The following is a 27,687-nucleotide window of genomic DNA, read 5'->3' as shown; positions in this document are numbered from 1 at the left end:
ATTGCCATTAGGGCCTGTAATTCCGAAACCCTTCTTGCTGAGGTAATGGCCAGCAGGAAAGCTGTCTTCCAGGAAAGAAATTGTAAATCCACAGAAGCTGCTGGCTCGAAAGGAGGTAGAGTCAATTTTTCTAGGACAAAATTGAGATCCCAAGCTGGTACTGGTGCCTTTCTTGCGGGCTTTATATTCTTGATTCCTCTAAGAAATTGCCTTAACAAAGGATGTGAAAATACAGGTGGATCAGTGTTGTACCTAGCTGAGATAGCTGAAGCATGTATTTTTATAGAAGAGTATGAGAGTCCGTTATGTAGCATATCTGCCAAGTATTCCAGAATGAGTGGAATGCTCAAAAGTGATGCATCATGACCCTTGTTGGCATTCCAAATGCTGAAACTCTTCCATTTGGCTGAGTAAGCCTTTCTGGTGGATGGTCTGCGGGCTTCTGTTAGTATCCGCTGGACTTCCTTGGAGAGAGGTAAATTGAGGCTATTTATGGGATCTCCCAAGCTGTTAGCTGTAGCGTCTGGATGTTGGGATGAACTGTCCTGAAGTTGTGTTGAGTCAAAAGTTGGGACCATTGAGGAAGGGCCCACGTTTTGTTGTGACATATGCTCCGTAGTAGTGGGTACCAGTGTTGTCTTGGCCAGTCTGGAGCTATTAGGATCCCCTTCGGCTGCTCTGCTTTGATCTTTAGTAACACTGTGGTCATCAGTGGCAGAGGTGGAAATGCATAGATTATTAGGGAGCTCCAGTTGAATGAGAGAGCATCTATTTTCCATGCTTGTGGATGATAAGTCCTTGAGCAGAACTTTTGTAGGTGATGATTGAGGTGGGAGGCAAATAGGTCTACGTCTGGCCTGCCCCATGTCGAGGTGAGTCGTATGAAGATGTCTGGATGTAACCTCCATTCGTGGGGGTCTAGGAAATTCCTGCTTAGACTGTCCGCCAGAACATTGTCTTTGCCTGGAACAAACTGGGATTGTAACTGTATGTTTAAACTCAGTGATTTTTCCCAAAGATTCATTGTCAGTCTGCAAAGGGGGTAAGAATGAGTGCCCCCCCTGCTTGTTTATGTACCACATCACAGTGGTGTTGTCTGTCCGTATTAGTAGGTGGCCTTGTTGAAGTTGTTGTCCGAAGGCCTCGATGGCATGCATTACTGCCAGCATTTCTTTTTGGTTGATATGCAGATGTGTTTCCTTTGGAGACCATTGCCCTTGAATACATCTGCCCTCCATGTGCGCCCCCCATCCAAGGTCTGAGGCGTCTGTGGTCATGGTCTGTGTTATCTGAGGTTTTTTGAATGACATACCTGTGTTTGACTGGCTTGCTGTGGCCCACCATAGAAATTCCTTTTGAAGACATGGAATGAGCGGTAAAGTTGCTTCTAGGTTGTTGCTGTGTTACCATAAGCTTTTTAGGTACCATTGAAGCTCTCTCATGTGTAGTCTTGCTAGTGGAACCAGGAGAATGCAGGATGCCATGTAACCCATGGCCTGTAGGAATCTCCTTGCAGTCATCTGGGTGAGTTTTGCTAAACATTTGAAGTAATGAGTTAACTTCTTTTGCTTGTCTTCTATCAGGTAAGCCATTTGAGAGGCTGTGTCTAGTTTGGCTCCTAAGAAGGTTATTTGCTGGGATGGCTGAAGTCTTGACTTTTGAAAGTTGACTGTGTATCCCAGAGCCTGTAGCAAGTGTATGACATAATTCAAGTTTTTTGTCAAGGTTAGTTTGCTGTCCGCTTGAATGAGGCAATCATCCAGGTATGGGTAGATTTGAATCCCCTGGAGCCTGCAATGAGCAATTACTGATGCCAGGCATTTCGTAAATACTCTGGGCACAGTAGATAAGCCAAATGGCAATGCTGAGAATTGATAATGCTCTGGCCCTGCAAGAAATCTGAGGTATCTTCTGCAACTGTGTCTGATAGGGACATGCAGGTATGCCTCCTTGAGGTCCAGAGTAATCAGCCAAGACCCCTTGCCCAGCATGGGAAGGAGTTGCTGTAGAGTCAGCATTTTGAACTTTGGTACTATGAGAAAGGTGTTTAAAGCGGACAAATCCAGTACTGGTCTCCACCGAGTTTCTTTTCTTGGAACAAGGAACAGTCTTGAATAAAATCCCTGACCTTGTTCTTGTAGTGGAACTTTTTCTATTGCTTTGATCTGAGCAAGCAGAGAAATTTGCTCGATAGCCTCTGTCCTCTGATTTTGTGGAAGGTTTGGCATGCCCTGTTTTCTTGGCAAGGTATGAAAATGAAACCTGTAACCGTGGTCTATAATGTCCAAAATCCATTTGTCTTTTGTCAGTTTGTGCCAATTGTTTGAAAACAAAGATAATTTTCCACCCAAGGGAGCTTCTGTTTGCTCCTTGGTAAGCGGAACTAGAGGAAAGTCATTGAGATTGTCCCTGCGGGGCAGGAGAAACCCCTGTGTCACCTCTTTGGTTTGCTGGTTGCCATTGTCGTCCCCTGAAGGATCCTCTGTATTGCCCTCTTCCTCGGGCACGCCTGTTTTTGCCCCTCTGAAATCTTTCAGGATTAGGAAAGGAGCAATTTTTAGAAGGCCAGTTCCTGCTGAATCTAGGTGGCTGAACCTGGAGGAAATCTTTGACTGTCTGAACTGACTTGGCTTTTTCCTCAATGGACTTTAACACATCTTTAGCATTAGCACCAAAGAGCTTGTTCTTTTCCAAGGGTGCATCAAGAAGTTTTGCCTTAACATGATCTGGTAAAAGTTGTTCTTTTAACCATGCATGTCTATGAATGACCGCCCCTATCATAGCTGCCCTACATGAAGCTTCCAATGCATCACATCCACACTGAAGAAAGTGATTGCTAACCTGCTGAGAACAGCCTCTTGCAAAGACTTCCTATCTAAAGGTTCAGGAGTGGCCAATTTTTTCTGTAAATCATCTAACAGGAAATCCTGATATTGAAACATATGAAAGAGACAATTGAGAGCTCTCATAGATAAAGTAGTGGAGGTGTAAACCTTCTTCCCCCATCTCTCTAAGGACCTTGCTTCCCTGTCGGAAGGCAAAGGATTTTTGGAGGTGGTAGCTGAAACCCCTTTAGGCCCCTGGGAAATAGTTTCTAAATCAACAGCATGGGCCCTAAAGAAATGAGAATGGGTTTCTGGGACCCTATAGTATCTGTCAGGCTTGACAGGAGCTGGAGGAAGGATATCAGGGGTAACACTGGAGTCAGAGTATACATCATCTAAAACATCAAGCACAGGAGGTATAGCTAAGGGCCTGTGCTGGGGTTTTTTTAAGGAATGTTCGAAGGCGCTTTCTGGAATCTGAATATTCCTGGCCTTGCCACTGAAAACGTTCCCTCATGGAATGCAGAACTTTCCCAAAAGAAATATCCTCAGGAGGAGAGGCCGAGGGAATGGAGTCTTCTGCATCTGAATCCTCATAGGCCTGGAAGGGCTCTTCCTGGCTTTCGGAGTGAACAGAGTCCTCAGAATCTTCATCTGAAGAAAGAGGGTCAGAGGGTTCAACCCTGGGCCTCTTATCAGGAGGAGGCTGGGATCCTCTCTCTCTGGATGGGCCTGGGAACCTCTGACCAGGGAGATTAAATCTGCGGCCAAAGACATGATTCGAGTGTCAGGAGAGGGCTGAAGTAAGGTTTTAGCAGTAAGATGCTTGGTCTTGCTGGCTGCCTTAGCACGTGTGTAGGCCTTGACAGACATGGACATGGGAGGCCTAGCCGCTCCACGTGCAGGAGTGACCTTATCAACAGCAATGGTCTCGGGCATCTCCTCGGTTTCAGTATCTGGAGGAAAATCAATAACTGGCGTCGGAGTGGCCTCCGGAATCAGAGGCGTCGATAATGCGGTGTCTTCGGTTCGAAGCGGTGGAATAACCGCCTCAGAAGGAACCGGGGCACTCGCGGTAAGTTTTGGCGTGGTGTCGGTGGAAGACGCGGGCCGAGGATGTCGGTCCCGGTCTTTTCGTTTCTTAGGAGTATGCGTTGTCGGTTGTTCCAACGGCATTGTATAATCAAATTTGTAGCCGAAAAAGTCTTCAGCGAACTCCGCCCGGCGCCTGAGAGTGCGCTTGTTGAAGCGAGCACAGGCGGCACAGGCCGAGACGTCGTGGTCTGGGCCAAGGCAAGGGAGGCAGTAAGAATGGAAATCCTTATGAGGTATTTGTTTACCACAAGACAAACAATTATTTACTTTTTCAGTGATTTCTGACATCGGCTGAGGCAAGAAAAGGTCCCCAACGGGGTACTTAGCTTTTTTGATGACTTCGGTTTCGAAGAATACAGGAGCTGACCAACCGGCACTTGCGAACTGCTTCTGCTTCGGGCACCGCGCGGCAAGAAAGACTGAAGAAGATGGAGTCGGCTGATGCTTATATACTCCAGCCACTCTGACGTCGGAGAGAAATGCGACATCAGCCGACGTCGGACCCAGACTTTGGAATCCGGCCGACCGAGGGCTGCCTGAGGCAGGACAACCCATATGTTATGACTGCAGTTGCATTCTTGAAGGACATCAGCATCTCTCCAGGAAAGAATAGGGAACCTAGAAGGAACTGGATCCAACTTTGGAGAATATCTCATCCTTGGTAGAATCTTCGGATCCGATCCAAAGAGCTTGGATCTGAAGATTTCCTTGTAGGATCTGAAGGAGACAGGAAAGTACAGTTGTGTACACTTACCATAAATGTACATGTTCGAGTGTCTTCACTGTTGCAGTCATGACTGTAAGGTTCTCCCCTGCCGGCAGGCAGTCCCCGGTCGGCCAGAATCCCAAAGTCTGAGTCCGGCGTCGGCTGTTCAGCCATGCTCCCTGACATCAGAGCGCCAGGAGTACAAAGCTGACAGCCGATGCCATGTTCTCCAGTTTTTCTTGCCCCAGATGTCAGGTGCTCCAAAATGAGTAAGATCCCACACCCTTTGCAAATACACCTCAAAAGAAGGGTGAAGAAGGGAACCACACAAAAGAAAAAATAAGAGGGGACAGGAGGGAGGGGAAACCCAGACTGCAACAATGAAGACACTCGAACATCTACATTTATGGTAAGTGTACACAACTGTACTATGTTCATCGTGTTTCACTGTTACAGTCATGACTGTAGGGTTGAATCCCAAAGCAGAATAAAAGGGAGGTGGTCATAAAGAAGAGGGGGCGGCTAAAAGGCCCTGCAAGACAGCAGAAGCAAAGCCTGCCCTAGACGTAGAGTAGAGAGGTAGATTGTAGTGCTTGTAAAAAGTATGCACTGAACTCCAAGTTGCAGCTTCCAAAATGTCTTTGGTAGGAACTCCCCTGAGGAAGGCAGCTGAAGTGGCAGCAGCTCTGGTAGAGTGAGTCCTTATACTCCCTGGGATTTGCTTTCCATGGTGTGAATAACAAAATCTGATTCCATGAGCAATCCATTTAGAAATGGTCTGTTTTGAAATGGCTTTACCTTGGGAACTTGAAGCATAAGAAACAAACAATTGCTCTGATTTCCTAATGTCCTTGGTTCTGTCCAGGTAAAAACGTAGTTGTCTGTGTACATCCAAGGAATGCAAGATCCTTTCCCCCTTATTTTGAGGACTGGGGAAAAAAGTTGGCAAGTGAATAGTTTGATTTAAAGCCACTTTGGAAACCACCTTCGGCATGAAAGTAGGATTAGCCCTTAAAGACACCCTGTCTTGATGAAAAATAATACAAGGTTCCACAGCCAAGAGAGCTTGCAACTCCGAAACTCTCCTGGCAGAGGTCAGAGCTAACAGAATGGCTGTCTTCCAAGATAAAAACTTGATGTCAGAAGTGGCAGCAGGCTCAAAAGGAGGTAAGGTGAGTTTTTTCAAAACATAGTTGAGATCCCAAGCAGGAATGGGAGGAGATCTAGGGGCGCTAAGTTCTTAGCTCCTCTGAGAAACTGTCTCATGAGCTGATGGGAAAAGATAGGAGGGTCTGTATTATAATGAGCAGAAATAGCAGAAGCATGGATCTTTATGGAAGAGAAAGAGAGACCCTTATGTACGAGGTCTGTCAGGTAAAGTAAAATCAGAGGAATGTTAGGAATAAGAGGATCTGAATCCTGAGCCTGCATCCAGGAGCAAAATCTTTTCCATTTTCCTGCATAAGATTTTCTAGTGCTAGGACGTCTGGCTTCTAAAATGACATCCATAACTTGCTTGGGTAGGAGAGAATGAATCAAAGACCCTGGATTAACCAGGCCGCCAGGCTGAGAGTTTTGACATGGGAGTGCAGAACCTGACCCTAGTGCTGGGACAGAAAGTTCGGAGTCTGTGGTAATACCCAAGGGGGCTCCAGACAAAGGTATTTCAGAGTTGGGTACCAAAATTGTCAAGGCCAATTTGGGGCCAGCAAAATTATCATCTTGGGCTTGTCCTGTTTGATCTTTAATAACACCCGTGGAAGAAGAGGTAGAGGCGGGAAGGCATACCCCGAGAGGTTTCTCCAACTGAATGATATTGCATCCACTTTCCAAGCTAGTTCGTGGAAAGTCCTGGTGCAAAAAATCTGTAGTTGATGATTGAGGTGGGATGCAAAGAGGTCTCTGTGAGGACATCCCTAGACTGCTGTAATCATCCTGAATATTTCGGTGTCCAGCATCCATTCGTGTGGATCTGACAGGTTTCTGCTCAGACTGTCTGCCAGGAAGTTTTGCTTCCCTGGTAGAAACTGAGCTTGAAGGTCCAGTTTGCAAGCTAGAGCTGTGTTCCATAGATTCATGGCTAGTCTGCAAAGGGGATAGGAATGAGATCCCCCTTGCTTGTTTATGTACCACATAACTGTGGTGTTGTCTGTCCGTATCAGTAGCTGTCCTGGTTGTAGAATATTCCTGAAAGCCAATAGAGCGTTCTGTACGGCTAACATTTCCTTGAAATTGATATGCAGGAGCTTCGGATCCTTTGTCCAAAGGCCCTGCAGACAGTTGCCCTGAAAATGGGCTCCCCATGCATAATCTGAAGCGTCCGTGGTTAGTATCCGAGTGGCTGGAGGCAGACTGAAGGGTTTTCCTATGTTTAGAGTACATGCCTTGGACCACCAAAGGAATTCCTTTTGGAGACAAGGCAGGACGGTGATCTGTATGTCTAAACTCTGGCAATGCTGAGACCATACACTTTTTAGGTACCACTGAATTTTCCTCATATGTAGTCTTGCATATGGTACGAGAAGGATGCAAGAGGCCATGTAACCCAAAGCCTGCAGGAATTTCCTTGCAGAAAGCGGAGTTAAAGTTGCCAAGGTTTTGAAAGTTGAAGCCAGCTGTAATTGTTTTTCGGATGTCAGATATGCCATCTGGGTTGTGGTGTTTAGAAGAGCACCCAGAAAAGTTATCTGTTGTGAGGGTGTCAAATTTGACTTTTTTTATGTCTACAGAGAATCCCAGGAACTTGAGAAGGTTCTGAACAAATTCTAGATGCTGGAGTAAGACATCCTTGCTGTCTGCCTGAATTAGACAATCGTCCAGATAAGGGTAAATTTGAATTCCCTTGAGTCTGCAATAAGCTACTACTGGAGCCAGGCATTTGGTGAAGACCCTGGGCGCAGTAGACAATCCAAAAGGCAGAGAATTGATAGTGCCTTGATCCGGCCCTGAACCGGAGGTATTTTCTGCATTCCTGCCTGATGGGAATGTGTAAATATGCCTCCTTTAAATCCAAAGTTACCATCCATGCATTTTTGGTCAGCATTGGAAGTAGCTGCTGTAGAGTAAGCATCTTGAATTTTGGTATCTCGAGAAAAGTGTTCAAGACTGACAGATCCAGAATGGGTCTCCATGAATTTTGCTTTCTGGGGACTAGAAAGAGCCTTGAGTAAAAACCTTGTCCCATCTCTGAAAGTGGAACCAGTTCTATGGCTTTCATAGCCAAGAGAGCCTCCACCTGGTTTAAGGCCTCTAACCAGTGATGTTTTAGAAGATCCGGCCATCCGCTTGGTCTTGGTAGGCTATGAAAATGGAATCTGTAACCTCTTGAAACCACATCCAGAACCCACTTGTCTTGGGTTATACGAGTCGAATTTAGGTGAAAAAGAGAAAGTTTTCCTCCGAGTGGGGCTTCCAGGCAAGAAGTTCCTGCAGCCCAACAGAGGGAGTCATTGAGCCTGTTTTCTATGAGCTTGTGACCTGTCCTCTCCTCCCCTAGGGGTGGAAGCAGTCCACTGTCTTGGTCTATAAGCGGCTTGCGTTTGAGGCCTTCCTCGGGAGCGTCTGTATCTACCCCTCTGAGGCCTGTCTGAATTGGGAAAGGACCAATTTTTTGTAGGCCAATTCCTACTAAATCTGGGTGGCTGTACTTGTAAGAAATCTTTAACCGTTTGCATGGATTTTGCCTTGTCCTCCATCTTCTTTATCACCTCTTCAGCCTTAGGTCCAAACAAAACATTATGCTCAGCAGGAGCATCCAATAACTTAGCTTGTACTTGATCTGGCAAGTTTTGTTCCTTTAACCAAGCATGCCTTCTAATGACTGTACCAGAGGCAGCAGCCCTACAAGAAGCCTCCAAGGCATCAAATCCACAGTGTAAACCATGCTTCCCAACTTGTTCAATGGCATGCATTAAGTCATGTAATTCCTTATCATCTGCACAGGCAGAAATGGAAGCTAGCTTTTGTTTCAAAACAGACAGAAGAAATTGCTGGTATTTCAGCATATGAAATTGACAGTTTAAAGCCCTAACAGATAAAGTAGCAGAAGTGTACACTTTTTTGCCCCATCTTTCTAAAGATCTGGAATCCTTCTCAGTGGGAATGGGGGTTTTAGCAGTAGCAGCCTTAGCCCCGTTAGGACCCTGAGAAATGGTTTCAGGATCAGCAGTAGGATTCTTGTATAAAAACTGGTGGGAATCAGGAACCCTATAATATCTGTCTGGCTTAACAGGAGCTGGAGGAAAAGAGTCCGGAGTTAAGTTAGCCTCCGAAAAAGCATCATCCACAATATCCAAAATAGGAGGGATAGCCAGGGGTCTATGTTGGGGAAGAAGATGAAAATCCCCCAAGTCTTTTCTTAGATTCCGAGTACTCCTGTCCTTCCCAGTGAAAATGTTCCCTCATTTCATGTAAAGTTTCCCCAAAAGAGAAATCCTCAGGGGGAGAAGCTGAAGGAATGGATTCCTCAGCATCAGAATCCTCATAAGGAGGGAAAGAATATTCCTGGTCAGAAGAAGAAACTGAAGAAACAGAAGCCTGATCAGAGGAGTCATAATACACTTCCTGCCTTGGCCTTTTATCTGGAGGGGGATGTGAACCCCTAATCATAGTAAGTCCTCCGCCATCTTAAGTAACTGTTTCTGAGACTTGGGTGCAGAAGAGGCCTGAGCTGTAATCTTTGATTTGGAAGGAGTCTTTGCCTTTGTCTTTGCCTTTATTAGAAGCTGAGTAGGCCTGAAAACCCCTTCGGAAGCCGGTACCTGCACAGCGGCTCCAGACCCATCCGAAGGAGCATTGTCCGAAGGTCCTGCAACAGAAATATTCAAAGGCCTAGTTGGCTCCTCGTGGGAGTCCATTTCGGCCATCTGTTCCGAAATGGCCGACAGGGGCTGCAAAAGCGCCTCACTGACGACGGCCGAACCTGAAGCTGGCTCTGCTTGTACAATATAGTCCGATTTGGACCTCGGAGGCCTGTCTTTATCCTTGCGTCATTTGTGAACTCCGGTAGCCGGAACCGAATCCGATGACATTTTGTAATTAAAGCGCCTACCGAAGTAATGAAATGCAAAATCGTACCTTCGTTTACTCATACGTTGATTGAATCTAGCACAAAACCGACAACTAGCTACATCGTGGTCAGGGCCTAAGCAAGGAATACAGTAAGAATGAAAATCCTTATGAGGTATTTGCTTCCCACATGAAATACAATTATTAACTTTTTCTGACATCGGACTGGAGCAAGAAAAAGTTTCAACGGGGTACTTAGCTTTGAGTAGGAGAAGAAAGTCTTCGGACTGAAGTACGTTTAGCAAAAATTGTCAGGAGTCAGCCGACCGGCAAATGCGAACTGCTATCACCGCACGGTAAGAAAGACTGGAGAACATGGCGTTGCCTGTCAGCTTTGTACTCCTGGCGCTCTGACGTCAGGGAGCATGGCTGAACAGCCGACGCCGGACCCAGACTTTGGGATTCTGGCCGACCGGGGACTGCCTGCCAGCAGGGAAGAACCCTACAGTCATAACTGCAACAGTGAAACAGAAACATCTGAGCAGATTTTATATATGGTTTAGAGGTTTTCATGGGCTGCTCCAATGAAGCCGCTGAAGTAGTAGATGACCTTGGAGACTTAGCCAAGGTCTACTTAATTTTCTTTTGGGGGGACTGAGCCCCAGAGACAGCCTTCTCCAAATGAGGATGGAAGCAAACCTTTTAATGTTAATTTATTTTTCCTATCTACTAAGGCCCTTGGATTGAAATGTTTGCAGAGTAAAATCCTCCTGTTACTGTTGACGGCCTAGACAATATACACAAAGGATGGGCATCAGATAAGGGTAATTTGTGCCCAGACTTCTGAGAGTTTTTGAAATCGGCCAACGCATTGTCAGACATGACATCTCTAAAGATAAAAAATAAAAAGGGGGAAAGTATAAAAAATAAAAAGGGGGAAAGTATTTTTTTTAATATATACAAAACAAGAGGAAAACGGGAGTGAAATACCAACTATGGCGAGAAAAATTGCACATAGATGTGTACACTATAAAGAAAGACAATATAGAAAGTAGAGGAAGAATATTACCAACAATGGTATAAAAGAGTTGCACCGAGTGTAAAAAAGAGTGAAAAACACACACACACACACACACACACACACACACACACTAAAATACGCAGAAAAAAAACCCTTATCTTAAACGCTTGAGAGTTCAGGCTTACCTCATCTTTCTCAAAAAGCAACAAATGAGATCTGAGGTATGTTTGGAGTTGGTGCATTATGGGTAGGGGAGAATTTTTGGGCCCACAAGGTTTAGTAATAGCAGAGTCCAGATCGAAGGACTGGATCCAAACCAACAGTTGAGGACAGAATGAAAACAGACATCAGATTCAATTTATAGAGACGACAAGAACCAAAAGTCCAAAACAAACGATAGGGCAATACCACAAACGAATGACTCCAATGCAAATCATTCAATTTAGTCTGTTCCTGACATGGATGCCAAGAGTCACCTCTCCAGCTTTGCTTGAGAAGAATTTCTTGGCATCCACGTCAAGAACATGTAATAGCATGGTTAGCTGGTTTTAATGTCAAAATTTACTACCTTTATTCTGATGGACTGGTGACATTGGACTCACAGTACATTTAATACACGCGATTCCAAGGTCAAATTAGTACATTTAGTTACTGGAGGAAGTGCAAAAGTGAACAAGGGGGTCACAGTCTCCTTGCAAAACATAGAGGAAGTGTTTTGCTTTGCACCTGTAACATATACTCATGCATTTTATGTAGCATCTCTAGTTGTTATATGTAATTTCAGCTTTGTGCCTTATTTATTTATATGTAAAACAGACCATTTAATGCTCCACGATTATATTTTCAACTTTATACAATTCCGTTATACAACATTTGTGCACAATTTAGTTAGCCCTGTAAAACCACATACTTAAGTTAAGTCACCATCTACATATTGTTCAAAGGTCATCAACTCTTGCTGTGGTCTCACAGCATTCCTGCAATTACACATTTTTTTAATGCAAAAACTACAAAAATTATAAAGGACATCAGCAATGTGATAAAAATGAAACAATAGTGAACGTTACAAATATTAATCCACAATAAAGATGGAAACAGAACAGCTAAATAATGTGTGGGAAGTAAACATACCAATGATCTTCTTCACCATGTCATACATGGCTTGCTTCTCTTCCTCTAGCTTTCTCCACCGGTACTTCAACAGAATCAGAGCTCCCCACAGAGCTCCAAGAACTACAGTGAAATAAAAGCAATAATAAAATGGCAATATGCAATACGTCCAAGACAGCTGAAATTATATCATACAATTAAAGGTTCAGGTTCAACTCAAAATCGAATTTGTGGACAAACTGGGACTAAAAAGCTACTCAAAATACAGCAAAATATCTTAGGAGGAGGTATTTTTCTTCAGATTCACAGCTTGTTTGGGTTACATCAGCCTGGGCAAAAATGTCTGACGGTAGGTTTTCTTATTTCTGCTCACTATTTGTTACCGCGATGTTCGAAGCCTCTCATTTTAGTGTATTTGACATTTTAGAGAAAAAGTCATCTTATTTTTTTCTTTCTCCATAAGTTGCAATCCCTTTAGACTAAGAATAATAAAGTAAAAGGGGGTGTGTGGGATTGAGGCCTTCCAGATGCATACAAGCAAATATTTCAGGCCAGGCAATAATGCCCTACTAGCCTACCAATATACCAAAATAGTTACTCCCATAATAAGTGCCCAGGCTGTTCTTAAAAATATCTAAACTAGTACTTGCTTTAATGTAATTTGGTAGTCTGTTCAATGCATCAGTTGTTCTCTCAAAGAACTAATTAGTACACTTCTCATTCCTATATAATCTTCTACATAGATTGTTTGATAATTCTCTACTACTTTTTTAATAACCCCAAACATTCACAGAGGTAGTTGTTTCTAAATGCCCTCTATAAGTTCTCCTCTTAAATATCTAAATGAGACACTGTACAAATTCAGATATTTTAGTCTTTCATAATGACTTAAAATGTTCACATCCATGGATGCCCTTGGTATATTTCTGCTGTACTGTTTCCAGTTTACTCATGCTTGTTCAGAGGTGTAAACCAGGCTGACAACCACTAGGACCCCTATAAGCCTAGCCGTGCAACCCAAATGTGACCCACAAATTTGATTTAGATATGTAGAAATATACAGGCTGTATTCTTATAAGGTTTCCGTACTGTTACTACATACTCTAGTTTGGGTATAATGTAACTTACAAACAATGATTTCATAATTTTCAATTCCCTCAGTGTTACAAATCTTTTAATATAGCTTTCTGTTTTCTAAATGTAATTAACCACTTGGTTGCAATATTAGAAATACTCAATGCTGGATCCACCCATGCACCCAGGTCCATAAATAAATCTACATTTTCAATCACTGTGTGTTAAACATTCACCTTTCAGTTTATGTCTCTCAAATCTAATATACTTAGTTTTTGATGTATTTATCAGCATATTATTCTCCTGTGCCCACATGGTCAATTTATTCAAGTTATTTTGCAGACATGCCCAATCTGTAACATGTAACAATTTCAGGTTATCTGCATACTGACTGTAGATAACCTCAGATGAAATATATAGATCCGAAAGATACAATCTAATCAAGTGTGAGCCTAGGACAGAGCCCTGTGGGACACACTTGACTGTAACCATGAATTTCGCTTCTCCAATTGCTATATGATACTTGCCATGTCCTATTTGTAAGCCATGCAGCTATCCGCCTTATCAAGAGTACATCAACACCTAGTTGTTCTAATTTACTGATCAATGTTTTGTGCATGATTGCCAAATGCAGAAGTTAAATCTATATAAATCACATTGCAGCAAAATTTTTCATTCATACCTGTTATTATATTCTTACAGAGCACCATGTGACAGGTAGTAATAGATCTATTTTCAACATATGCATGCTGACATATGGTTTCAAGTCCCATCTTTTTCAATCCTGACAATCACTTATCCAAAATAACCTTCTCCATTATTTTCTCACAACACGAAAGTAAGCTTATGGGTTTGTCCTGCAGCCCTTTCCCTTACAGAAAGGTTTAATAAGTGCAAGTGTCCAATTTTGAGGACTCTTCCCCATGCTTAAATGGCCTAGTGAAAAACGGATATAATGGTACTGTAAAGTTCATGGAGGTGTAAGGGGGGAGGCCTCTTCCAAAAACATCTGTTTAAGTTTGAAAGTAATATGTCTGTGTGAAACTATACTCCTTTAAGAGTACAAAAGTTGCAATAGTTGGTTGTATTTGAGGGCAGTTTTATGTAATGAAATTTAAGGAGATGTTTTGGAAGCTAGCTATTACGGAAATCCAAGAGAAGCAATTTAGCATCTTGCATCTAAGAACTGAATGAAAACACTTGGGGAGAGGAAGCCAAGACAGGATACAAGGGTACATGCACAGAGACCCTCTCCTTTGTATTAGAGCAGTCTCAATTTTCTGTCACATACCGTCAGATACTGAGAGTTAAATGGTGAGGGTATTACAGACAGCACAGTGTTACTGCATACACAGAGGCTAACAGACTGGCTATGAGACAATAAAGTCTATTACAAACATTCTAGAAGGCAAGCCTTAGGTGCAAGATTTAAACAGCTTAAACTGTAAATGCCCAGGATGGGCATGTGCCTGGTGGTTGGTGAGGCATCCATAGGATAACGACATAAAATGTGCACACAGAACAATTATAAACAGGAAGCACAGCTGCAGTCTAATGCACCAATAGCATTCAGCTGCAGGCTAGGTATATACATGAAATGTTAATCATGACTGAGTTTGACTAATTAGAAGACAGTTACAAATTATTGGCAACTATGATGGAAGAAAAAATTAAGAAAAACTGTTTTGGTCCACTTAAAGAAAATACAAATAGACTGGAACACAGACATGATGCAATTTATTTTATTGAACAAATGTAGCTTTTGCAATAACTTTGAGCTGACAAGAGTCTTTTATCTAGAGGTATTAACTTACTGATGTTAGGTACAACGTTTACATATTCACTTGTGCCTAGAAAGGGAAGGAAATGAAAGTACACCACTTACTTCTAACTGGCTCAAAAAAAGAAACTTGAAGAATGTTAGTGTAGAAAAAAATGTGCAGCTTGGCTATCTCAGATACTGATATTTTATGTGTGCGCGCGTGTCTGATTAACTAATATCCCTACATACTGCCTGCATTACGACTTACTGTCTAATTGTCAGAGCAGTTTCTTTGAGTGCTACCTTCTCAGCTAAATGAACACTGACGCAATGTAACATGCCAAACATTGATTTGTAGAGCATGGCATGACCTGTCCATCTACAAGTTCAGGCTCAAACTCTCTCTCTCTAAAACACACACACGCACACACACACACACACACACACACACACAAACACACACACACACAAACACACACAAACACACACAAACACACACAAACACACACAAACACACACAAACACACACAAACACACACAAACACACACAAACACACACAAACACACACAAACACACACAAACACACAGTCATTCTCTGCAGTACAGTTATCAGATGCATCCAAGCTGCGCATTTTTTCCACACTAGCATTCTTCAAGTTTCTTTTTTTTTAGTCAACTGGAAATAAATGATGTATTTCCTTTCTAGGCACAAGTACATATTTAAGCACCGTGTCTAACATCAGCAACTTAACTCCTGATGAAAGGCTCAAACCTGCTTGAAAGCTAGAGTAAATGCAAAACCTATATTAATCTAATAAAAGTATTACATCACTTCTGTGTTCCAGTGGCTTTGTGACAACTATGAGAAAGACATCTACTTAACTTTGTGCTATACCTTTAATCATCATGGCTCGAAACATCAGGAAATCTCAGATTCTGATAAACATTTAAGGAAAACAAGTAATGCTTCAGTTCTCCATTTTAAGTCTCCCTATCTAATACCATTTACCTGACTTATCATCTTGTCTTTCAGCTAAGCAAAAATATTACTTAAATGTTAACAAAAGTATTCTTACTACGGTGCTACCAGCCACACCATTAAATTAACACGCAGAAATGGAAAAAGCTTAGAATGTTCCATAATGACAAAAACGGAAGGTAAATCTTACTTCTGCTTTGCTGTGTTTCTTCTTTTAACAACAGCAATAACATTCCCTCCCCTATTCCTAAGCTGTAAAGCACTAGACTGATATCAAATGCATTTTTGGACTTCCTTGGTGCTGGATTTTTGGTGTTTTTTTTATATAGTGGTTCCCTGCACCATTTGGCATAGTTTGTGCATATTCTATCACACCTCTCTCTTCTGCTCTAATTCATCAATTATTAGGAAAAAGACAGTAACAAAACCAGCTATGTAACTTTTCATCTTTAATAATACTTGGTTATTAAGACACTATTTCCTCAGCTTCATTTACAAGTGAACAGGACACTGAACAAGCCAAAACTTTTTTGGCCGGTAAACCAGATGCACTTTGCAGAGTTAAGTCCAGTGCTATCCCTCTTGCATCTGACTCGTTGGGCACTCTATTCAGGAGACACTGCTCACCCTGTCTGTGTGACTGGGTGACAGCATTATGATAACCTGTCACAATGGAATCCTCATAATAATGTTCCCTCTTGACAGGCGGAGCAGGCACAAGTCACAGTTCTACATATCCAAAACATTCCAGAGATGGGCTCCAGCTGAAAGCACAGGCCCAGTATGACCAGTGCAAATACTTATGGCTTATACACTTCATTCGCCCGCCGCTACAGAAAATCTCAAGGTACATGCCTGAGGTAGGATAGCCTGCCACTCAGTAATAGAGTCCGCTCCCTCATGGCTCACCACACTGTCTTAGTACCAAAAAGCCTGGTCAAAACACCACTTCTACTACCTATAGTACGTGTTCAAAACTCACCTCAGCTGACTTTGGGTCCCAGCAACTCAAAACTGTTACCAAACTCTTATCAACTGCACCAGAGAACAGTAAAAGTGAACAGCATTCCAGTCCATTACACACAGAGTTGATGGCAGAAAACATGCTCAACAAAACGAATTTACTTTTTGTTGTGGTTACTTCACAATCACTTTCTTATAATAACAGTACTTGTCAGCTCATGGAGTAAGATACTGCCATTGTGAATATTTAAAAACAGGTATGCCATTGTGAATATATGAAAAGAATTACACCACGAGAAATAAATTCACCCTTACCAAGTACAAAGGCAAACATGCTTTTCAGCACACTGTAGACTGTCTGTCGAATTCGACAGCCAAGACCCATCCGTGGGCTGGTAGATTCTAGGCATTTCACCAACTCAACGTCAGTAGTAACTTCAGTGAGGTGTTTGTTCATCAACCTGAAGAAAGAAGGTATGTTCAACAGATGAAGCACACTTATGCCACCAAGTAATCCTCCCAGGTAATGCAATTACATCAAACAAGAGTTACTTTTACTGTTACAACTCCTGATACCCTAAGGAGAGTAAGGACAACAAAGCACAGTAAAGTAAATGAAAGCTAGGTACTTACTGATATGCTTGGAGAATGCAGTCTTTGTTAAACCTTTTGACTTGGCAAGCCACACATGCTCAGCCTGGTACATATAACTTTTTAGGTCACATGGGTACCTTGCCTTTCATCTATTTTCTAGTTTCTGATCAAGCTAATGTGAATATAAAAATTAAGTCCACCAACAGACCTTCCCCATCCCAAAAGGGGTGCAGATTAAGAAAGAACAAATTCTCTAGGCAGATCTATCATTATGGTAACTACACAAATTGTGTTTCTGTGAAGGAGAATTCAATCTCATTAGCATTTACGGCCAAGTCCTTATCTATTCTTCTTGGGTGGGTGGGCCATGTGAATAAACCCTTGAATATTGATGCCTCAAATGAAGACCTAGACCTGAACATAATGACCAACTAACAGTGGCTTGCAAAGGCATACAGTGCAGACCCATCAAACAATGCTCTGCCCCAGTGAAAGACAAAGGCCAGCAGAATCCTGGTGATATCTTTCTACACGTCTGGGAGAGAAGAAATGCAGACTAGCAATGAACATACCACAGTGTTTAAACCTGTCTATAGAACACCTGCATTACCTGTGGTTGTCCACATGATGCAGCAGAAACTCTCTATGACCAGAACAATCTTGTACAATACAGGAAGCTCAACTGGACTGAGTAAGTGAAGGGACGAAATCTCTCTGCTGATGCTAAGTTCCAGAACATCACTGCAATACTTAGCATAACTGAATGGAAGGACAGGAAAACCACTTAACTAGAAAGGGAGAATTTAATGCCCCCGTGATCTGGGGTCTGATCAGATAATACTGAAGATGCTTGCTACAATGAGGACTACACCACAACTAGAGAAGCCTCTGAGGTATGTGGGGTACTTGTACACCTGCTCCTGCTTTGATTTTAACTAACTTGGCACATCTGGCTTTAACAGTCAACTGTGCAATAGACTTATCAAGCTTAAGAAACAGGGTTCTTAGACTGAGAAGGCCTAGAAGGGCCCAGCGTTACTACATAATGAGAAGGCTGGACAGAAGGGTGCAACTCCCAGTGCCTGTCTGTGGAAGCAACACAGGTGAAGGCCAAGGGAGAGGGGCCCAGCTGAGAACTTTATTTTAACATGAAGCAAAGATCGGGGCAAAGCTGCTACCTTCTCCTTTGCAATGTAGCCTCATTAAAATCTGCAAAAACATCACAATGATCTGAGTCATGCTAAAATCCCAAGCTATACACCTATTACATCTGTCAGCATGAGTACTACAACAATCTCACTTGTCAGTAGTATGAGATGATCCAAACCTCTAATGGACAAGAAGCAAAAAGATGATTATGATGATGATGGAGAACCTCTCTCTAATGCCCAAAGAAAAAGTCTCAGCCAGAATGAAGTGCAGGAATCCCTAACAGAAGGAGAACGTTTCAATTGGGAACGAAATTCTCAAATTACAGCCAAGTACCAGAAAGAGAGGTAAATAAGGTCACTGACGTATGCTCAGAACTCCTAAAGGGAAAAGGAAAAACATGCGAAGAACCATCCAAAAATGCAGCCTATGGTCATTAAAATCTAACAGAATATGATCAGTGAGAAGAAGAAAAATGAAAATGGAAGAAAGCAACGTAAGATATCAAGGGAAAAGGGAAATGCAAATATACCCTGGAAAAGTTGGGTCTATATTATATTATCGAAAGCCGACAATGTCAAATCTAACATTGTCGACACAAGAATATCGAACGCTCAGAATCTCGAGCGTGTAAACGGAAATCTCCGTAAGGGGAGATTTCCGTTTACTGCAATGTAGTGTGGTCTCGGCGTTGGTATATTTAAGTAGCAGGGGGTGTGAGAGGCCCACGAGAGGGTTTGCAGGGGTGCTTGCCCCCCTGCCCGTTAGGGTACTTCTTTCTTTTTTTGTCTTTTTATAAGGTCGATGTTTGAAGACATTGACCATATGGTGTTGACCATATGTTATTCGATGTTTTCAAATGTCGATCTTATAATATAGACCCGAAAAGTTGCATCCCCTGACCAAAGCATGTTTAGCACACTTAAGGGCTAACGTAGACGGAATTACTCTTCAGAGATCAAGTTTCCACAACTATGGTCACCGAGCTGTTTATCTTGAGTGCTTGCCAGTACAGTATATTTAGTTGTGTGTCAGTCTGTCTGTACATATATTTATGATAAGTCTGCACACAGAACATAACAGGGTTTAGTACAAGTAAAGGATAAAAAGTCCGGGAACAGCATTTCTGTTTTGCACAGCAATCTCAGGCATAAAGCTAAAAGGAAACATGAACACTGGAAAAATAAATGAAGTATGATCTTTGTCATGACTGAATCTTAAATGAGTTTTCTCCAGTTTTATAAAGCTGATGCTACTCTTTACAAACCAAGATGTAAAACACTTTCACAGTTTTCTCAAACACAAACTAAAGTCAATCAGTGAGCTATACCTAAAGAGTCACATTTCCAGGACAAGGGTGGTTTAAAAGCATATATGTGATGATGCCAAATCACACCAACGAAACACCACCTATACACTGTTCCTTATAACATTGTCTGCAGGTCTACAGAACCAGATGAGAACAAGACAGGACTTTCTTCTGTTCTGCTAATCATTACGAAGAGGACAATTTCTGAAAGGTAACAAGGATGCTGTTCCCCAGACTTAGACTTCCATCTGGTGGCTATAACTGGTAGTGCAGCCAGAGATAACACAAGGGACGCTGCTCAATGCTTGACATGCATGTATGTACATTTCTGGAAGCCTAGATACTCTGCACACACAGACAAACAACAAGCCAGTTAACCATACTACAGACTCAACCCAAAAGGTTATCAAGCCTTTGTTAAAATATTAAAGTTTACATATGTGCACATACACACGTCTGTAAATTATTACACACACTGTATTTACTATTTGATCACTAGGTAGGCTTAGCTGGCCTATTCATTCTTTTCAGCCATGATTCCATCTCCACTGATCAGAGCATGCTAAATAATAAGACAGGACAGTAGCTACACACATGCAAACAGACTCTGGAAAAATCTCAAAAATACACAAGAAAAACAGTAAAAATGGAAATCATTAATCGTGCAATAATTTTATAGTGAATATATACAGCAGTTTATATAAAATCAAAAATATGGCACATGCTTTTTGAAGGGGGCAAAGTTCCACCAAACTTTCAAACCCTTTAAAATACTTACTCCAAGGAAATGCTACTACAGAGAAAATGCAAACATCCTCAAAAGACTTTAGCATTTCTACACTGCCCTTTTAACTTGCCAGCAGCACCCATACTAGTATTTAAGTCACTCATGCATACAGTGCCCGACTACACAGTTCCCACTTGACAACCATAGCTCCTTAAGGTATCCAAATCATTTTGGGTCTGGCTTCCTTAAGTAAGAGACTTACCAACGTATAATGGGCAGTATTAGAAAGGATACGGGTTTATTACAAAAATGGCACTACAGTTGTTAATCCAGGATGTCCTGCAGTGGAGAAATTAATCTCTGTTTGCCACTTATTTTCAGATTTAAGTTCATATTTTCATAACTAAAAGGCATTCATGCTAATGAGGGGTATGGTGTGAAATACCAAAATGGGAGACAGGAAAATCAATTGTCAATGTCCATTTATATCTTCTTATATTAAAGAGATTTCCAGTTGTTTGTCAGTAATTGTAATAAGCAGTATTTCCATATGTACTTAATACTTCAAAAAACATGTGACTTGGCATCATTGCACTTTAAGTTGCACAACTTGAGATATTCAATATTTATATTGCTAATTAAACAATTAAAAGTACAGTTTTGTACCTACCATAAATGTAGATGTTCGAGGATCCACATTGCTGCAGTCCTAACTATTGGGTAGTCCGCTGTCCCAGTCGGCCCGAATACCAAAGTATATGGCTGACGTCGGTCTAGGCGCATTAGTCTGACGTCAGGACGTCAGGGTACTAATGCGCATGACCGACGTCATATCCTCAGTCTTTTCTTGCCCCAGATGTCAGAAGACCCTAAAAAGACAAGGTCAAAACCAAAAACACCAAACACTCCTGCACCAAAAATATGTACAATATATACAAAATTACAAGAGTATAACCTCACCCACACAACCACTCCTAAACACAGAGGGGAAGGAGGGAGGGTAAATTGGACTGCAGCAATGTGGATCCTCGAACATCTACATTTATGGTAGGTACAAAACTGTACTATGTTCTTCATTCCACATTGCTGCAGTCCTAACTATTGGGTAGAATCCCAAAGCAGAGGTAAGGGAGGCTGGCAAATCATAAGGAAGCAGGAGCTGTCAACATGCCTTGCAAAATAGCTGTGGCAAAACCAGCCCTAGATTTAGAGTAGAGAGGAAGGTGGTAATGCTTAGAGAAAGTATGCACTGAACTCCAAGTAGCTGCCTCCAAAATATCCTTAGTTGCCACACCCCTTAGAAATGCTGTTGAAGTGGCAGTAGCCCTAGTGGAATGAGGCCTAATCCCAGCTGGAATCTCCTTGCCATGATGGGAATAACAAAATGCAATGCAAAACCCAATCCACTTAGAAATAGTTTGTTTTGACACAGACTTGCCCTGTGAACTCAAAGCAAAAGAAACAAACAACTGCTGAGACTGCCTAAAATCCTTAGTCCTGCTTAAATAACGCAACTGCCTGTGTACATCTAAAGTGTGCAAAACCTTTTCCCCCTTATTTTGGGGGTCTGCATAAAAAGTAGGCAAATGAATAGTTTGGTTTAAAGCTATACTAGAAACCACCTTGGGCATAAAGGAAGGATTAGTACGTAATGATACTCTATCCTTATGGAAAATCAAAAAAGGCTCAACCGCCATAAGGGCCTGTAATTCAGAAACCCTTCTTGCAGAAGTAATGGCCAACAAAAAAGCAGTCTTCCATGACAAGTATTTCAATTCAGCAGTAGCCGCAGGCTCAAAAGGTTGTAGAGTAAGTTTCTCCAACACAAAGTTGAGATCCCAAGCAGGAGTAGGAGCTCTACGGGGGTCTTATATTCTTTGCCCTCTAAGAAATTGCTTGAACAAAGGATGCGAAAACAATGGTGGGTCACAGTCATAGTGAGCTGAAATTGCTGCAGCATGAATCTTAATGGAAGAGAAAGACAAACCTTTGTCCAATAACTCAGTAAGATATTGAAGAGCCACACTCAAATTAGGCTCAGAAATCTCCAAATTCTTCGCTGCACACCAAAAGAAAAATCTCTTCCATTTTTCTGCGTACACTTTCCTAGTACTAGGTCTTCTGGCTTCCATAATCACATTTAAAACTTGTTGAGGAAGTTGAGACCTGCTGTGTTTCAAAAAGTACAGTTTTGTACCTACCATAAATGTAGATGTTCGAGGATCCACATTGCTGCAGTCCTAACTATTGGGTAGTCCGCTGTCCAGTCGGCCCGAATACCAAAGTATATGGCTGACGTCGGTCAGGGCGCATTAGACTGACGTCAGTACGTCAGGGTACTAATGCGCATGACCGACGTCATATCCTCAGTCTTTTCTTGCCCCAGATGTCAGAAGACCCTGAAAAGATAAGGTCAAAACCAAAACCTCCAAACATACCTGCACCAAAAATATGTACAATATATACAAAATTACCAGAATATAACCTCACCTACACAACCACCCCTAAACACAGAGGGGAAGGAGGGAGGGTAAATTGGACTGCAGCAATGTGGATCCTCGAACATCTACATTTATGGTAGGTACAAAACTGTACTATGTTCTTCATTCCACATTGCTGCAGTCCTAACTATTGGGTAGAATCCCAAAGCAGAGGTAAGGGAGGCTGGCAAATCATAAGGAAGCAGGAACTGACAACATGCCTTGCAAAATAGCTGTGGTAAAACCAGCCCTAGACTTAGAGTAGAGAGGAAGGTGATAATGCTTAGAGAAAGTATGCACTGAACTCCAAGTAGCTGCCTCCAAAATATCCTTAGTTGCCAGCCCGCTTAGAAATGCTGTTGAAGTGGCAGTAGCCCTAGTGGAATGAGGCCTAATCCCAGCTGGAATCTCCTTGCCATGATGGGAATAACAAAATGCAATGCAAAACCCAATCCACCTAGAAATAGTTTGTTTTGACACAGGCTTGCCCTCGAACCCAAAGCAAAAGAAACAAACAACTGCTGAGACTGCCTAAAATCCTTAGTCCTGCTCAAATAATAACGCAATTGCCTGTGTACATCTAAAGTGTGCAAAATCTTTTCCCCTTTATTTTGGGGATCTGCATAAAAAGTAGGCAAATGAATAGTTTGGTTTAAAGCCACACTAGAAACCACCTTAGGCATAAAGGAAGGATTAGTGCGTAAAGATACCCTATCCTTATGAAAAATCAAAAAGGCTCTACCGCCATAAGGGCCTGCAACTCAGAAACCCTTCTTGCAGAAGTAATGGCCAACAAAAAGCAGTCTTCCATGACAAGTATTTCAATTCAGCAGTAGCCGAGGCTCAAAAGGTTGTAGAGTAAGTTTCTCCAACACAAAATTGAGATCCCAAGCAGGAGTAGGAGCTCTCGTGGGGTCTTATATTCTTTGCCCTCTAAGAAATTGCTTGAACAAAGGATGCGAAAACAATGGTGGGTCACAATCATAGTGAGCTGAAATTGCTGCAGCATGAATCTTAATGGAAGAGAAAGACAAACCTTTGTCCAATAACTCAGTAAGATATTGAAGAGCCACACTCAAATTAGGCTCAGAAATCTCCAAATTGTTTGCTGCACTCCAAAACAAAAATCTCTTCCATTTTTCTGTACACTTTCCTTGTACTAGGTCTTCTGGCTTCCATAATCACATTTAAAACTTGTTGAGGAAGTTGAGACCTGCTGTCTTTCAAAACAGAATATGCCAGGCTGTTAGATGAAGAGAGTGAAGCTTGACATTGAGCAGGTGACCGTCCCTCTGAGACAACAGGTGTGGAATCAAGGGTAAAGGCCATGGAGGCTTCCTTACCAGACTCCTCAGTAATGGGTACCAGTGCTGCCGAGGCCAATCTGGAGCTATTAAAATCATCCTTGGCTTGTCTTGTCTGACCTTTAGAAGCACCTTTGGAAGAAGAGGCAGAGGTGGAAAAGCATACACATGAAGATTTTTCCAACTGAAAGAAAGAGCATCCACTTTCCAAGCTGTGTGATGAAACCTCTTTGTGCAAAACATTGGCAGCTGGTGGTTTAGTGGAGAAGCGAACAGATCTATGTCTGGAGTTCCCCATGACACTGTCAATTTTTGAAATACATGAAGATCCAGTTTCCACTCGTGGGGATCCATGATTTGTCTGCTTAACACATCTGCTAAGGAGTTCTGTGCTCCCGGCAGAAACCTTGCCTGAAGAGTTAGCTGCAAGCTGAGCGCAGTCTCCCATAAAATCATTGCTTGCCTGCACAATGGGTAAGAATGTGTTCCCCCTTGTTTGTTGATGTACCACATGACAGTTGTGTTGTCTGTTAGAATCAACACCTGCCCTGGAAGAAGTAACTCCTTGAAAGCCATTAATGCAAACTGGACTGCTAACATCTCCTTCATGTTGATATGTAGATGCTGTAGTCTGGCAGGCCACTTGTCTTGTATCCACTTTCCATTTAGATGAGCTCCCCAAGCAATGTCTGAGGCATCTCTCGTTAGAATCTGACTCGCCTCTGGCCGGGTCACAGAGAGTCCCTTGTTTAGGTGACATTCCTGAGCCCACCACAAAAATTCCTTTTGAATGCAAGGTATTATTTGAATGACAGTGTCCAAATCCTGGCAGTGCTGTGTCCATACATTTTTGAGATACCATTGCAGCTTCCTCATATGCAGTTTGGCATTGGGAAGCACCAGAATACAAGATGCCATGAACCCCTAAGGCTTGAAGGACTGTCCTTGCAGTCAGCCTGGACTGAAGAGATAGCTGATGGAAGTAACTGGAAAGATTCTTTTGTTTGTCCGGGGTTAAAAAGGCCATCTGGGCTGCTGTATTCAGTCTCACACCCAGAAAGCACATGTCTTGAGAGGGTACTAGACTGGACTTTATTTCGTTCACAGAATACCCTAGGCATCTTAGCACTGCTATGACATAATCCAAATGCTGTAGAAGGTCTTCCTTTTCTTGAGCTAGAATCAGGCAGTCGTCCAAGTAAGGATAGATTTGAATTCCTTTTAGCCTGAAGTAAGCTATCACTGGAGCCAGAACCTTTGTGAATACTCTGGGCAGTGGATAAGCCAAAGGGCAATGCAGAGAACTGATAATGAGAATTTCCAGCTCGAAAACGCAGATACTTCCTGCAACTTAGTCTTATAGGCACATGAAGGTAAGCTTCCTTGAGATCTAAAGTTACCATCCAGTGATCTTTGCCCAGCAGAGGTAAAAGCTGTTGTAACGTCAACATTTTGAACTTGGGAATGTCCAGATAAGTGTTGAGGATAGATAAATCCAAAATTGGTCTCCACGTGTTCCCCTTCTTCGGTACTAGGAACAGGCGAGAATAAAATCCTAGGCCCCTTTCTGGCACAGGAACTAGCTGAATGGCCCCTATTTGGAGCAACAGAGAAATTTGCCTATGAGCCTCTTTTCTTTGTAGAGGAGGAATGTCTGGCATGCCTTTGAAAGGAGGCAAGGTATGGAAATAAAACCTGTAACCGTGGTGAATGATATCCAGAACCCATCTGTCTTGGGTAATTAAATCCCAATTTTCTTTGAAAAGAGACAGCCTTCCTCCCAAAGGTGCTGCCAGGCGAGAATGTACTGGCAGCTGAAAAGGCAGGTCATTGGGTCTGCTTACGAAAGGACTGACCCCTGCCCTCACCAGAAGTCTGAGCAGGGGAACTCCCTGTCCTAGGCCTAAAAGAACCTTGAGCTCTGCCCCTACCACGTCTAGACCTACCCCTAGACTGGGAATCATAAGCAGGATAAGTCCATCCCTTAGTAGGCCAATTTCTACTAAACTTCGGAGGCTGCACCTGCAGAAAATCCTTAACAGTTTGCATAGACTTAGCCTTGTCCTCCATTTTCTTTAAAACTGCTTCCACAGGCGAACCAAACAACACATCAGACTGCAAAGGAGCATCCAAAATCCTTGTTTTAACATGCTCAGCTAAATTCTGATCTCTCAACCAGGCATGCCTACGAAGAACAGAACCAGTGGCAGCCACCCTCGAGGAGGCCTGCACAGCATCAAAACCACACTGCAAGGAATGTTTACCCACCTGTTCAGACACATGAACTAAATCCTGCAACTCTTTACACTCAATACCTTCTGCCAGAGCATCCACCTTAGATTTCAATTGTGAAAGGAGGTAATTCTGATATTTTAACATGTGAAACTGACAATTCAACGCCCTCATGGCTAAAGTGGAAGAAGTATACACTTTCTTTCCCCATCTATCCAAAGCCCTCGCCTCTTTATCAGGAGGAATAGGATTTTTAACAACAGAGGCCTTCACACCTTTAGGCCCCTGAGAGACAGTTTCCGGGTCTGCCCTAGGACTCTTAAAAAGATACTTATGAGCTTCAGGCACCCTATAGTACCTATCCGGTTTAACTGGGACAGGAGGCAAAGAATCAGGATTCAGGGAAGCCTCTGCAAAAACATCTTCCACCACATTCAGAACAGGAGGTATAGCTAAAGGCCTATGCTGGGGTAAAAACAAGAATTCCCTAAGCCTCTTCCTGGAATCAGAGAAATCTTGACCTTCCCATTTAAAATGCTCCCTCATGGAATGCAGAGTCTCTGAAAATGAAAAATCCTCAGGAGGAGAAGCTGAAGGAGTAGAATCATCCATATCAGAATAAGAATAAGGAGGATACTCCTGCAAGTCTTCAGCCGAAGACTCAGAAGCCTCCGAACATTGCTCAAAACTCTCAAACTCAGGTTCCACCCTAGGCCTCTTATCAGGAGGGGGCATAGAACCTCTAATCATAGTAATCAAATCCTCTGCCATTTTAAGCATATGTTTCTTAGGCAAAGACCCTGAAGCACTAGGAGAAACCCCCACTGAAGCTAAACTAGGCCTGCCTCTCAAAGAAGCCTTGGAAACAGAAGGGGAGGCTCTAACCACCTTAGGAAGAGAGGGAAGAACAGCCACCTGAGAAGCCCCCTCAGCCTGGCCTACTTCCTGAGAGGATACATCCTGTAACAGTAAAGTCTCTCCCTGAGACTCCAAAGAAACACCTGGCAGAACCTCCGGCTCCACTGAGCCTTCTAAAGAACCGGCGTCAGGGACTGTCGGTTCTTCCACTCTAGGCTTTGCTGCTTTGTCCTTGCGCTTTTGGCGAAGCGGCCGGAGCATCCGACGGCATTTTATAATTACAACGCTTCCCAAAACTAACCTGGCACAGTCTAACCTTCTCTTAATAGTGCGTTTGTTAAATCTAGCACAAGAGCGGCATCCAACAACGTCGTGCTCAGGCCCTAAACAAGGTATACACAAAGTATGGTAATCCCTATGAGGTATCTGTTTCCCACAAGAAATACAGTTATTCACTTTTTCTGACATCCGGTTAAATACTGCGGCAAGAA

General features: G+C 42.6%; 1 protein-coding gene across 1 annotated transcript in view; it reads right to left on the bottom strand.

Moving 5' to 3' along the window:
* Positions 1 to 27,687, bottom strand: part of LEMD2 (LEM domain nuclear envelope protein 2) — a 592,375-nt gene that overhangs the window by 276,452 nt on the left and 288,236 nt on the right. The window contains exons 6-7 of the mRNA XM_044076486.1: positions 16,859 to 17,004; positions 11,786 to 11,887 (exon numbers count right to left, since the gene is read on the bottom strand). Coding sequence (XP_043932421.1) covers positions 11,786 to 11,887; positions 16,859 to 17,004 — 248 coding nt within the window. The remainder of the gene's footprint in view (positions 1 to 11,785; positions 11,888 to 16,858; positions 17,005 to 27,687) is intronic.

The sequence above is a fragment of the Protopterus annectens genome, chromosome 7.part0 (genome assembly GCF_019279795.1).
Source record: "Protopterus annectens isolate FY-2018-M chromosome 7.part0, PAN1.0, whole genome shotgun sequence".
Taxonomy (NCBI): Eukaryota; Metazoa; Chordata; order Ceratodontiformes; family Protopteridae; genus Protopterus; species Protopterus annectens.
The sequence above is the reverse complement of the archived record's forward strand: the minus strand, read 5'-3'. Positions and strand labels throughout refer to the sequence as shown.